Source organism: Pyrgilauda ruficollis, unplaced genomic scaffold (genome assembly GCF_017590135.1).
Source record: "Pyrgilauda ruficollis isolate IOZ18807 unplaced genomic scaffold, ASM1759013v1 scaffold60, whole genome shotgun sequence".
NCBI lineage: Eukaryota > Metazoa > Chordata > Aves > Passeriformes > Passeridae > Pyrgilauda > Pyrgilauda ruficollis.
The window spans coordinates 2,819,315-2,833,608 of record NW_024527711.1 but is presented as its reverse complement, the minus strand read 5'-3'; the positions used below and the strand labels follow the sequence as shown (position 1 = coordinate 2,833,608).

The window sequence follows — 14,294 nt, the reverse complement described above, 5'->3', positions numbered from 1 at the left end:
GAACTAGATCATTTTTAGATTAAGTTTAAAGTCCCTTCCAACCCAAACCATTCTGTGATTCTATGAAAATTAACACAGTGTCTATTCTTGGTGGTCCTTATTGGCATGGAAGTAAGTTTATCATAGAAGTAAGTTTATCATGTCAATATAAATATCTGCTTTCAGAACAGAAATGTTTTCTTGGTGAAGTGAAGCCTTCCTTAAACACCTTCTGCTGAGGTTTGGGAGCAAGGATCTGTGATGATTAATGCTACAAAAGTGCAAGTTTGTGACACTGCAATATGGTGTGGTTTTGGTTGAGAGTTGGATCTGTTAGTGACACACCAGTGCCTCAAGGCTTTTGATATAAGCCTGACCTCCCTGCTTTTTGCTTTAAAAATTTTTGTTCTTACCTTAAATTTTAAAATATTTCTGAAATTATATGCCTTAGCTATTTTTAGTATGATTTTGATGCAGCACAGCTGTCCTGGGTGAATAAAAGGAAAGAAAACTTCCTTCAAGCAGTTATTCTATTAAATGCCTCACAGATTAAAGGAAAAAAAATTAATTATTTCATCATGTAACCAAATTAGTTTAATGACTTATAGCTTATATATACTCAGTAAGTGGACTGCAGAAGTGGCCAACTATGTTTTTGAGGGTCTCTTGGGAGAGTATCATACATCATTATATTCCCCATTACTCATCCATGAACTCTCATATTCTTGGTCAAAGCTGTTATGCTTGAACTAACATTAGTATGGATTCAAACTTGATCTACACAACTTTGCTGTTATGGTACCAGCAGCATTTTCATCATTCTTTTGAGTCAGCAGCAGGGGAAGGTAACACGTACTGTATGAGAAGTAATCGTGCTTGTTATGTTACGTTGTTGTGCTATGTTTGATTGTGGAGTTTAAATGCCACTGTGAAGTGGAAACTGGAATTAAGGAGACATGACTCTATTACCCGGAGTTTCTGCTGCTTGTTCAAACATGTCCAGTATCTGAGCAGGTGGGTGAGGTGGGCCATTACAGAATGACCAGTGGGCTCCGTAGCACATCCTGAAATCTGCCCTGGCTCATTCAGACTTTACTCAGGACATTTACCATCAGCAATCTCTGAAATGTTGACTCAATTTACAACCCTTGCTGTTAAACATTTTAGTTTTTCATAAAAGCAATAGTGGGGACCAGAGTTCTGAGGATGGTCCTGTCTAAGTGCAGGCTTTTCCCTCATGTTTCCATCTGTTGCGAGCTTGCTGGGATAGGCAGCTCGTTTAGTGCTGCAGCGCTGTGCCTGGGCATTGCCTGGCTGCTGCTTCCTGTGTCTTGGGCCAGCAGTTGTTCATTTGTTCTTATATTTTTTTTATAAGGTGTTTCCATTAGGGTCAGTTTTTCGAATGGGTTCACGCTGTGATTGCCCAAACAGCTTGTTGGCATGATAGGAAGAGTACCACCACCACCAGGATTAGCCAGGGAAAAGCTGCTTGGTGTGGGGATTGCTTCAGTAGGACTGCTGCTGGCTGTCAACCCAAGCCTGAGGGGAATGCCAAAAGCAGTGCCAGAGATGGGCATCTGTGTTAAATATAACCTGACTTGTAAGACCATTAATACACATTAAACTTGTAATTTGGCTCAGCTGGAGTGTTGGTAACACTTCGACTCTGACTGCATAATGACTTAACATTAATTGCACGTACAGCTCTCAGTTTTCAATTTTGTCCTTAGCTCTGTCAGCACTGCACTGCTATCTGCAAAACTGTGCTTGTGCTTTCAGAGGCAGTCAGGGAGGTGCTGTCAGACCTCGCATTTGGGAGCAGAAGGACCAGCACAAATGCTTGTCTAACAAGTGTTTTAGTGCTTCAGATCTTTGCAGCAAGAGATTGAATGGGCTCGGTTGTTATTGAGAAAAATTCCTTGGAAAGGCTCTAATGTTCCTTTCTGGTCATCTTTATTTGCAGACTATTGTAGAAGGATCTCACATGGTTGCATATCTCAAATATGACCATGACTTTTCACCCATTTGCCATTTTAACTCCTTAAATACTTGAAATGTATTAATGCTGTGTGTGATTTGATGCTGTCTGGGTTTTTTCAGCCATCACAGATGGGAGGCATACCAGTAATGACCCAGCCCACTTTGATATACAGTCAGCCAGTCATGAGACCACCAAACCCCTTTGGCCCTGTACCGGGAGCACAGGTGTGTATGTTCAAATTGTTGGTGCTGGGAATAAATTACACGAAGCAGTTTCTTTAGAAGTATATTTAATATGTTAATTTTATGCATAGATATAATTAATATCTCTTATTTGTCTTGGGCAAATTATTGCACAAGTTCATGGAAGGTTCATGGAAGGCTTGCTTCCTATCTGCTTGTATCCATGTTGACAGCAGCAAGTTTGTGTTACCGAACCAAAGAGGGTAGGTCTTTTTCAGGCATTGTTTTTCTGGGAATGTGACAATGACAAAGAATAGTAAAAGCTGATGTCTGTGCCCTTTGCTGAAGATGAGCTTTTTCCTCAAAGTCATATTCCATGCTGCTTTACCTTCAGAGTGTGTTTATCTGGGATTGGCTATTACAGCTTTCTCCTAAGTGTATGTGTCACTGTTCTTTCCCCTGTTACACTTAAAAGTATTAGATTGTAAAGTAGCCAAGGTGCAAGGTGTGTGCTTGTATTACAGCATTTTGCAGGGGCCAGACAGGGTGTGTGTAGCCTTTTATACCCATGACTGTATTAGATGAGTTTGAAAAAATTGGCATCAAACTTGGTGAAAACTCAGCCCCCCCACCCCGTTGTTGGTCCTGACCAGCTCAGTGGGAGGCATGTGGCACGTCCATCTAGTTTTAACCATGGTAGTCTCCAGTGGGTTTTGTGTTGCTCCATGATTTTGCTGGAGACTGCATTTGCAGCATAGTGAAGATGTGCAATAGCAATACTGATGTACCTGGCCTTTCCCTGTTAAGTGCTACCTTAGGTGGAGTGTTCCTTAAATCCCCTGGTTACCTGTTTCTCGGGATGTGTTGTGTCCAGATTGATTACCTAACCTACTGGAATGAGTATGCCAAAGGGCCACTCTGAACTAACTGCATCAATACTGGAGTTAAATACAATACCTGTTATTGATTTGTTTTACAAATGTCTGTCACTGGGAAATTTCTGTCTGAACTCACTTCTATAACCCAATAGGCATCTTAAGAGAGGTGGTTTTTTTTTTTCTTTTTTACTGTAAGAAAAACATTTTAAAAAGTAGGAGGAAGAGGGGATGGATAACCCTGACCACCTTCCTACTATTTTTGGAACATTCTAATATCATTAAGACTTTGTATTTGTGAACTGCAGTTAGAGGCAGAGCCAAGTTTAACTGGCAGACTGAAGCTCCAGGATTAAGTGTGGTTTTACTCATCTATCAGATGTCTCTTTTTCAAAGTTCACTCTGTGCATCAGACTTGTGTTAGAAAAATTAAATATATTGTGCCCGTGTTTGATCTTACTATAAAGCACTCTGTTTCTATAGGTGAATGTTTAAAAGCATGCATGTATAATTTCAGCTAGGTATAGGTTGGTGTAACTGCAGTGTTTGGGACTAGACTGTAGAGGGAAGAGAATTCAGCATTAAGCTGGAACTAGAAAGAGCCGCAAGCATTTTCCAGTGCCTCAGTCTGATCCTTTTATAAGAAGGGTTCTGCTGTGTGCTCCCAGTGGGCTGTATGCCCGTTGTCTTCTTCAAAATACAGCCTTGTGAATAGGGTTTTTTTTTAAATATCTTCTTTTAAATGCTTTATCTGAAAGGGATGCTGTTAGATTTCTTTAGCTAGAAATGCAGTTCTCAACTGACTTTGTCTTAGACTTCTGAGAGCTGCTTTGCACATTCACTGTCACTTAAGTGATTTGGTATTTTTCACATGGATTTTGTACCATTTATACCATTTTAAATATTGACCAAGTAAAAGGATCCTCAAGGATAGGAGTTTTCTCTACATTAAAAAAAAAAATTAAATTTTCTTTAAAAAAAAAAAAATCTGCTTACGCCTGATTCAGTTATGAACAGGTAGATGGGTGTGAATAGTTCAGTGAGCCTTTCTGCTTCATTTGACATTGCAGGGCGTGACCTAGGTTGAATCCCAGCTGGCTGTCAGAACAGGAGAAAAAGGAATTAATCACAAGTGAGGTGTGTGGAGCTATATTTATTCTCTTACCTGACAATGTTTGGCTCCTGTGAGAATTAATTTCATTGAAAACACACCCTTTGAGTCAGCGTTTGCTGTGACCAAGAAGGGTTTTCCCTGAGACACGCAGTCTTTGTTGCTGGAAGGTGTCAAGTTTTCAGAAGCCTGGTATCAGTAAAGCATCTTAAATGAAACAAGGGCTGCATGTGAGAGCTTCCCCAAGCACAGCAGAGTTTATTAATGTATAGCCATGGAGGGGAATTACCCTTCTATCCCACTGAGTTTACTGTGTGCTGAGTCTTGAGGCCCTTCTGAGAGTGTATTTCATGCTTTAAGTTTAGTTAATGCTCTTGTTGTGCCAGAAATAGAAAAAGGAAAGAAACAGAAATGTGTGTTCTTGGGGTCAGTAAACAAATCTTGAAGAATAAATAATGGTTATCTGCGAGGCCCACAACTCAAACTGCCCACAAGGATCACTGTAAACACCATTATTCTAATACTGGTTTTGCCCATGGCAACATCACTTGCCAAAAACTAAATTGTTTTTCATACTTAATTTAAAGCACCAGATTATATCACCTCCAGTCTCCTGATAGATCTTGGGTGTTGTCTACAGTAAAGAAAGCTAAAGGTACTTAAAAGCATGATGACAGATATGAAGTTGTTGCCAAAAATTTTATTGCCACGTTGTAGTGAGTTGAGAACACACTGTGAAAATAGGCATCTTAATGTTGTGCAGTTTCCGTATAAATTAAACTGTTGTTCATAACTTGATACTCTCAAGGATTAGTCTTAATTAAGTTTTTTCTGTCTCTAGACATACCTGTTTCACTTCTCTTCCAAGTGTTCTCTTTACATGCTCGCAACTTTTTTCCTAATTGTTGCAGTCAAAAGCAAAGGTAGTTCAGTTTTTGTGGGCAAAATAATTTGAAATAATTGAGAATGAAACTAGAACAGTCACTTCTTTGGTAATCTGGGTGCAGAAGGCATTAATAGTTTTGAAAGGTGTGTAATTTTTCTTTGAAAATATTTATCTTGCAGTATTTCCCACCTGAGAAAGAAAATAAGTTTTCATCATGATAAAATGGTGGCCATTACCCATTGCAACTTACTACATTGTGCTACCCAGAACAGTGAGAATGGTTGGCGTTGTTTGATGACATTACTGTAGCTGGTGAGGGGGTGTGTGTGTGAGTGTGTCTGAGGAGGGGGCAGGCTGAATCAGTGGTTCAGGAAGAGGGATGGCAGATGTGATACAGTACAGCAAATCCTGAATGTCCCAGATATGGCTGGTGCACAGGGGCTGGAATGTGCCTGCCATCACAAGGCATGAGTGTCCCAATGTGCAGCAGCAGGGCTTGGCTGTTAAACAAACAACCGTGTTGTGTTGGCCAACATAAAATGGTACAACTAGGACAAATCCATGTGCCTTCACAAGGCACGTGTTGTGGTGTGGTTGTCCACAGAAGGACATAGCCTTAGGAGGGAGAAGCAGATGGGTAGCTCAAAATTTAAGATTTCAAATAGAATAAAGAAATCACTCTACCCACTGCCAACATTATGTAAATTGTAACACACAGCAGTTGTTAACACAGCCAATTGTACATGGCAAGCAGCAGGAGCAATCACCTGGGTGATGGAGAATAGGTAAAGTTCAAATGAGTAAGTTGGTTTGGTGGATCTGTTTTGTGGTTGGTTTTTGGCTGGGTGTAGGGGTGGGGATGGAGGTTTGAGGGGTGTTTGAAACTGTAAGAACAGGGTAGGAAATTCAGGACAGACTTATGCCAGAAAGTAGACCTTAGAGATGCTTGCTTTGGCACATTACCCCTAAAATATATGGTAAAACAGCTTGACAGACTTGTTTCTTGGGAAACCAGAATGTAGCTAATGGTGGCAATCAGACCAATGCTAGCTTATGGACAGGTTCCTAGGTTTTACTGTGGCTCCAGGGAGCTTTGTCTTTGTTGGAGGCAGTGAGAAGTGCTGACTGATGCTGGAGGTGAAACTAAGCTGTCTGAGCAGCAGTGCGGTGCATTTCACATCACACCAGCGCTGGGCAGCAGGGGCGGTAAATCCACAGCTCCAGTTAGATCAGCTCCAGAGAAACTGATGGCCAGCACTGTTGTTTTCATGCTTCTCCTTAGAAACTGCTAGAAGTGGTCCTGGTTTTCAGATCTGTTTATAAACTGGAGTAATCTGGAGAGGTGCAGTGCAGGAAACACGCTAACTATACTTCCCATGTATTTTTTTTTTAGGTCTCCTTTTTAATAATTAGAGGAATTTTGTTAAAATGCGTATTTACTGCAAGTCTTGTCTGAATTTAATTATGGCATTTAGGCAATAGCATTGTCAGTTTTTTTCCTCGGATCTTAACCTGAACAGGCCTCCTAAAATGTCCCCTGTGTTTGGTTATGTGCTGATGTTGCACAACTGGCCCAAACCTACCAGTCTTCCACACTGCTTTCAAACTGGGATGTTACTTTGGACTTGATATGGGCTGGAGATTTGCCAGCTCAGTTTGATAGAAATGTATGTGACTTCAAGGCATTTCACCATGAAGAGGAAGAATGTTTCCTGAAATCAAGTGGCAGCAGGCATTCCTGGCTGAAGTTAGGACTCTCTTGGACCATATCACTAGTCTGCCTACGGCTTTTCAAAGGAAAGAACCAAGTTTAAGAGGAGAAATTCTGACATCCTGAAACTGCTTCTCAAGCGTTTCCCATTCTGTCTCATGACTTTTGCATAACTTATTTATGGTGACTGGATATGAGTGCCCCATTGGGAGTGGGGTTTCAGGAGGAGATGAAGATTCCAATGCAGATTAAGTATGTACTGATCCTGAAGGAACTCCTCCTGCTCATATGGTTTCTGAGATCATAGAAATAGACATTCACGTGAAAAATTTAAATGTGCAATGGCAATATTTACACTCTGAGCACTTCTGCAAGCAATTCCCATAACCAGATTTCCTGTCATGCATAGGTTGGCGGGTGCCTGGCATTTCCAAAGGAAAAGGTCTTCATGCAATGTTTTTTGCGATGGGCATGGAGTGCAAGTGACTCAATTCCGAACAAACTGTTCCAGTGAGGAACCCAAATTGGAGGATGCTGACTTTGATTTATAACTGCAGAAACATGCATGTTCTGCCAGGGGGAGGACAAATAGGATTTAATAAAACACCACTTATAACGGGAAAAGTAGTAACACAGAAGGAAAAATAAATCAACAAATAGCAGATACTCCTGCTAGTACAGCCTGCAGGTTATTGGTCCTTCCCAGCAGCAGCAGTTGGAATGCCAATATTACCCACCTCTAAGTTATGTGCTTTATATGACTGAGTTTGTGGTGTGCTGCTTTAGGTACATGACTGTAGGATGCAATTTTTATGAGTGTACAGACTATGAGTCACAGTCTTCAGTTCTCACCTAAAATGGCCACAGTAGCAGTTGAAACTCTCATATTTTTTCTTTTTTTTTTTTTTTTTTTCTTTTTTCTCCTATTCACAGAATATATCTCATGTTCTCCTTCTAGGTCCCAAATTGAGAATTATCTATTCTCTGCTATCCAACCTCTTTCTATATGCATGCTATTTTGACAAGAAAAGATGCTGAGAGCTATTCCTTCTGGAGAAACCATCTGGAAAGCTGCCGTGCTCTGGCCAGACCCCAGCATCATCTCTCCCTGCCAGGCTGTAGTTTTCCCAGTAAAGCAGGGAGAGGACTAACCTGTTTCACAGAAGTCAGGCTGAATGTTTTGTATCTTCCTTTGAAGAAAACTGCTGTGAAAGTGTGTATCTGCTTGTTTGGCAAATGCCACTGGCGTTTCCTTTCTGGACAGTCATGGCCGGCTTGTTTCTACATTACACCAACCACTGAAGAGGCTTTGTTTTCCATATGACCAAACACCTTATTTTAATAGTTGACTTCTGCCAAGTTTGCCTCTTAACCTCCCCTTGTCCTTTCATTACACGTTTAGCTTTCATATTCTGTCATTCTGAGACCTTGTTTTCTTTTTCTTTCCCTTTCTCTGTCGTCTTTCTTACTAGCTGTCTGCAGCATCCAGCCCTTCCAGTCAGAGTCCTCACAGAGCCTCAGGAAAGGATCCCTTTGCAGAGCTCTCTCTCCAGGATTTCTTGTAGAACAACTTAGGTATTGTCCATTATTCTGGGGAGATGCTGGTGTTTGTGATATGAAACAAAAAAAGTTCTAATTCAAGTTTTATTAACATGGCTAGAACTGTTTCTGAAGGAAATAAAACCAAATCTTGTTGAGTTGGAAGCACTGTGGAAGTGACTTGGAAACTCTTTGTATTTAACTTCAGCAGTTTACAGGCTGATTGAGTGGTTTTGCCTCAGTCTTTTGGAAATAGAACCAGCTCATGTGGTACTTGCTGCAGTTAGGGAGAAGGAACTGGTGCTACCTGGTATTTACCATCTCATCAGGAAAATGTTCAGAGTTCCCCGTTAGCAGCAGAGCCCTGAGTGCTGCTGGCAGGATGCTCGTGTGCTTCCCTGTGGCTTGACCAGGAGTTCCCTTCATGCAGGAGGAGGTGCTTGTTTCACGTGTGCCAGGGATCCATTTTGGTACAGAGGTGCAGTGGAGGAGTTGTGTTGTTTTTGACCAGTCAGGGGCAGGTGGGAATTAAATAGTAAAATGAATGAAAACATGAAAAAGAAATTTGAGAATTCATAGTATAAAGAGAGAGTAGGCGTATTGCACACAGCAGCTGCTTTTCTTTGTGCACTTCCTCTGGTTCAACATGAAAAATCACCCTGAGTTCTCTTCATAATGGTGTTGGTCTGTGTTATGCTGCCACTGGTGACAATATTGCATGGATAACTAGGTGGGTTTTATTTTTAATGCAGAGCTATTCCAAAGGTTGGTGTCGTTGGAAGAACATCCTGATGGCTTTTTGTTGTTTCCTGGCCCGAATTTTTTAAAAATATTTTATTTCTGTTCAAAACTTCAGATCATGGGGTAGCTTGGGCATCAGAAGAATGGAAATTTTTGAAGAAAAAAGGTTTAGAGTGAAGTCCTACTTCTGTTGCATGTTAACCCCAGGGTTTTTCATCTTTCCAGATTCAATTTATGTAACTGTGTTAGATGGAAGAGAAAGGAACGTTTCCAAAAAGATGTGCTCAGCAGTAAACTCCCACTTCCAGGAAAAAAATGAACTTCAGTCCCTCAAACTCTCCTCTTCCATTAAGTGATGCAGTGAAATGATGAAGACCAATGAAGGAAGCTGGGATACCTCCATAAGAAGACATCAGTACACAACACAAAGCCAAGAATTGCCGTGAATTAAGACCAAGATCTATTTTTGTCCTGGGTGACTAACACGTCAATACTCTCAGCTTCTAATAATATCCTTAATTGGTAACGTATGAAGAGAAGCCTTCATTGTGGAAATTGATATTGGTGTTTGGAAATGCTGTCTGGATTGGAGAGGTGTCCTTTACCGTAACTCAAAACAAGACTCTGGGCAGGGGAGGGTCAAATCCTAACTCTTAATTCTGCAGTTACCTTTTCAGTCCTCACAAATGTAGGCACAGCAGTAATGGAAATTAACTTTTTTTAAAAATTATATATTCAGTTTGCAGTAGACATTCCTTATGTATTATTGTTTGTATTTATTTATGATTATCAATTTAACATTAATATTGTATCAAAAAAACCTCCTTATGAAAATGAGTATGGATGTATACAGTATGTCTGATTTTTATCCACAAAGAATGAATCTGATTCAGAATGCTTTTCTGCTGACATACAGAGCACTAAATATTTTAAAGGTCTGAATCTAATGAATTCTCAGTATATATGGGAATTAGGGAAGAACTGTAAAACACATTAATCCTTATAGTCAATTCTGTGCCTAGGATTTTGCAAGGGAACAGTTAACTGACTAGAAAAAGCACTACATTTTTAATTCAGCATTAGTGCATTGGGAAGGAACTTTATTGCTTTGTGCTTGGCATGTCATTATTTTTACATTTGACATTATAAGGCCTTTCCAAGATGAATGTGAGGAATTGCTTTCATTTTTAAGACTTTCCTTCTTTTCTGTAAAAAAAAAAAATAAATTGAGGTGTTGTGTGTTGGGGGGGGAGCCTTTTCATTGAGCTCGTTCATGATCATGTACCTTTTAAAAGTAAAAAAGGGGAAGTAGCTTCCTTACATATAGTGGGTATTTAGTTCACGAGGAATTAAAGTAGCGCTGTTGATCGGTGCTTTGTGTAAATACACCATAACTTTTGGGTGGAGTGGGGCCTTCAGAAGGATAGTCAATGATACGAAAGCAATTCTGTACATGAATTAAGCATACTTGCTGCATTGTCTCTGCAGATTCTATTTTTGTTTAAAATATTAAAATGTATGTTAGCAAAAATGGGTGGATTTTCAAATAAAATGCAGCTTCCACAGAACTTTTGTTACGGTATGAAAGTCTGAGGTGCTTCTTTTATTTCTGCTGCTTAAAATGTGCACTGATAATTGCATTGTTTACTTAATAAAATACCAAATGTATTTCATATGTGCATATTGTATTGCAGGAAGTGCAGCACTCTGAACCTGTGGCTGCCATGATCCATGCAGCCTCTTCCCTGGGCTGGTGTCACGGACAGCCTCAGTGGACACCTCGGTGACAAGGTGTCTCCTTCTTCCTGACCTAACCTGATATTTCACTACCTTCTAGTTTTCAAACTGCTCATGGCAATAAACTTGTACTGTTTATACCTAAGCAAGAAGCATAAATAAGTCCCCAAAAATTGTTATTATCTTCCCTAATTGTACAGCAGAAGGTAGTGCCGGAAAAGCTGTGAACAGTTTGCTGAGATCCCCTTCTGTAATTAGACACTGGAAGAGCTGATAGAAGTGGAACTTTCCTCCTCACAACGACCTGAGGCTTGTCCTGGAGGCCAGGGTATCATAAACTGAGCAGTACAGGTCAGTAGATTTAAAATTTCTTTCTCAAAGCATAAATTAAAAAACCTCTGAACCTATTACAGAGTATGTAATGCACACACCCAGATCTGGGGAGTTTCATACACGTTTACTAAAATTTTGTCATCCTACCACTGGGACTTTCACTGTGGGTCAGTTTGCTTGTGGTCAGAATATAAAAAAGTTTAGTTGTTTGAGTTGGGGGCCAGCTGGAAAAAAGGTGCACGTCTGTGACCTGTTATGACCTCGGTAACTACCAGGTTACAGATTGTTCAGACCTTGTGTGAAGGAAGAAGGTAGACCTTCATCCTCCTCCCGAGCCTGATGAGCTGGGTTATGATAAAGCAGATGCTAACCTTCTTAGGTCTCTGGTGCTCTCTGCAGAGTCTAACTTGAGCCTTTTGGCTGAGGATAGATGTGTTCCTAGATCTCTTTGATCCCTTGGACTCTTTGTGTGGCTGTGGACTTGAGGCTGCAAATCATGAAAACACCAAAGAATTGTGAACACCCAAACCCATGTCTTCTGCAGGGATGCTGAGCTCCTGTTACCCTGTACTGCTTGCTCATTGTTGCTTTGTGTTCCTTGAAACAGCTGCTGTGCAGATTAGGCATTCTTGCTGAAGGCTTTGCTAAAAGCTCTTTGGTTTACTCTTTGGAGACAAACTGCCTTGAGAATTTTCCTGAGTAGTGTTTTCTCATTTGCTTTGTTTGTAAGTGTTTGCTTTCAGTATCACCAAAATAACACTCAGTTTAGCTTAATTTAAAAAGCCCAGCACACAGATGTATTTTATTTTTTAATTACTGGCACTTTTCCATAATAGGGGGTAGTGAAAACCTGGCTCTCTTCAGAATTGAGTTGAAAAGCTGTTTAATCTACAGGAGCAAACTGTGTAGAGAAGCTGCCTGCCCTTAGCAGAGGACGATGGAGTGCTTTGTTAGAGGGATGTGGTTCCTCTTGAAGCTTTGTGTAGGGAACTGGCGTGTCAGAATAACCACGATATTTTTATTTTTTCTAGATCAGGGAATTATATAATGAAAACAACTGGATTTACCTCTTGAGACAATTGCTTTTGCCAGAACAAGAACTTGAACAGCACCTAACTGAGTTTTCCAACAGCACAAATGTGGAGTCTTCATATGAAGACAGATCTAAGTTCCTTTGCTGCTTCTCTTCTTTGTTTCAAAGTCACAAACCAAACAGAGCTGGTACCTCAGGACATGTTTGAAGTCTGTCTTTGCGTGACTTTTTGGCATCAGAGGTTCCATTCAGCCAACTGCCAGAATAAGTCACAGAAGTTCCCAGCTGCCAAACAGCCCTTCGGCAAGAAAAAGGGACAGGGTGAAACCCTGCATCTTTCATTAGACAAAAAGTGCCCATTTCCAGAGCCTGACACAAATTTTGTAGCAACATAAATGAATTGCAACTTAAAGGCCATGGCATAATTGAGATAAAAATTGTGGCAGAGAAATGAGAATTAAGTGCTAAAACACTGGCAACGACAGTAAATGCTGATGGGAACAGAAGATTGACAAGATAATGTGAGGGGCAGTGAAAAAATGTGCTGAATACAGACAGAAGAGCAGTGCTAATGGCAGCATATGTAAACTGAGCAAGAGCTTGCTCCCTGGCCTGTTGTCAATCTCTTGACTTGACCTTTGGAGCTCTCACACAACAGTGGAGAGAGCAGAAACAGGCTTGACATCTTCCACTGAGTTTGCCCAACAAGCATCTGTGAGATGCTGCTGTTTTCCAAGCTCAAACTGGAGAGCAAAGGGACTTAGCTGATTGTTCAGCTGCATCCTGGCTGGATCAGGAGAAGGAGTGAGGAGGAGAAAACCCAGGGCAGGTTCCCTGAAGGTGTAACATTGCTGCCACCTACTCAGCACCTTTTTGTACCAGAAGGCTGAGTAATAGGATGTGAGATAGCCTCCCCAAGATAACAGATCAGTCTAGAATTGAGTAAAACACATTTAATTATTTTCTTGCTTCTCTGATGATGAAATTTCCTGAAGCAAAGATCAAAAAGCCTTGGAACAAAGAGCTAACTTGCTTAAATTTCTGTGTGAGGTGATACAGAGAATGGGTACAGAGAAAGTGTTGGATGCAAGCATAGTACTTTAGATATCCGGCAGCTGCAGTACACAAGGAGCACTGGGGTCTTGGGTTTATTTTCATAGCATGGATCTCTGTTTTGTTCTTGGCAGTAACTGCTGAACTTCCCTGTGCCAGCTACAGCAATTGCCCAAGTACTTTTTAGAAAAGCAGTATTTGATAGAATTTTAGCTTCTTGTTTTACTTTAATCACTAAGCGAGCAAGATCCAGCACCATGTTAAATTCTAGTTTTCAGCATGGCTCAACATTCAGTTGCCAACATATGGGAACAGTTGTTGGCATCTTGTTGCCATGTCATGTCCTAAAACAATATGGTGTTTGTGGGAGACTGCAGAACATGAGCTCTGAAATGTAGTATTGCAAAACACATCCTTACTTTCAGAGTTAACTCAAAATCCAAGGAAAAGCCTTTTTGTGGAGGAACATCCAGCTGCAAAACATTGGTGGCTAAAGATGCTAACACGAAGAGATTCTCTGTTCTTGTCACTATAGTGTAACTTTTCAGTCCATTACCTTCTGCCTTGACCTTATTCTGGCAAACTCCTTTTAGCCCACAGAAGCAGTGTTTAATAACTTCTCACTCAGAAAGCAGCCAAACAAGAACAAATGCTGCAGAGCGAGTCTCTTAACCCTCCTTTCCCAAAACGTGCAGGTCTGAACCTGTGGAAAGATTGCCTTGTTATATAACCTCGCTGCAGCAGAGGCTGCAAACCTCGTAAAAACCAGACCAAAAGTGAAATCACCCACATTCCCTGCAGCTCTGGCTGGGGAGATCATACCAGCATAGCCAGACTATAAAGCAGGAGAAGCCACTGTCTCAGAGAGGGTTCAAGCCAGCAGAGTGCTGAGGTAAGCAGCTCCTTTCATCACTGGAGTGAATACAGGCTCTCAGCACACCTCTCCCCATTGTGCTTTTTAGACATTCCATGGATTGATGTTTCTCACTTCCAGCTCATGGACCTCACTTCTATTAAAATAGTTTTTATTTCCATGCAACTGGACTGATGTTTGTATTTCTTTAACTTTGAATTCCAAGGAATACTTGGTTTTTTTCTTCCTGTTGAAATGGCAAGTTTCTTTGAGCTTTGTT

The 14,294-nt window shown here is 40.8% G+C and overlaps 1 protein-coding gene across 4 annotated transcripts in view; it reads left to right on the top strand.

Annotated features, from left to right (window-relative positions):
• The window catches only part of PICALM (phosphatidylinositol binding clathrin assembly protein), a 66,349-nt gene extending 55,779 nt beyond the window's left edge, over positions 1–10,570 (top strand). For 2 of the 4 annotated variants that reach the window (XM_041483639.1, XM_041483638.1), the window contains 3 exons: positions 2,080–2,184; positions 8,198–8,300; positions 9,231–10,570. In XM_041483639.1, the coding sequence (XP_041339573.1) occupies positions 2,080–2,184; positions 8,198–8,290 (198 nt within the window). In that variant the 3' untranslated portion in view covers positions 8,291–8,300; positions 9,231–10,570. The remainder of the gene's footprint in view (positions 1–2,079; positions 2,185–8,197; positions 8,301–9,230) is intronic. The other 2 variants (XM_041483641.1, XM_041483640.1) reach the window with 1 other exon arrangement.
• Positions 10,571–14,294: the final 3,724 nt, after the last annotated feature.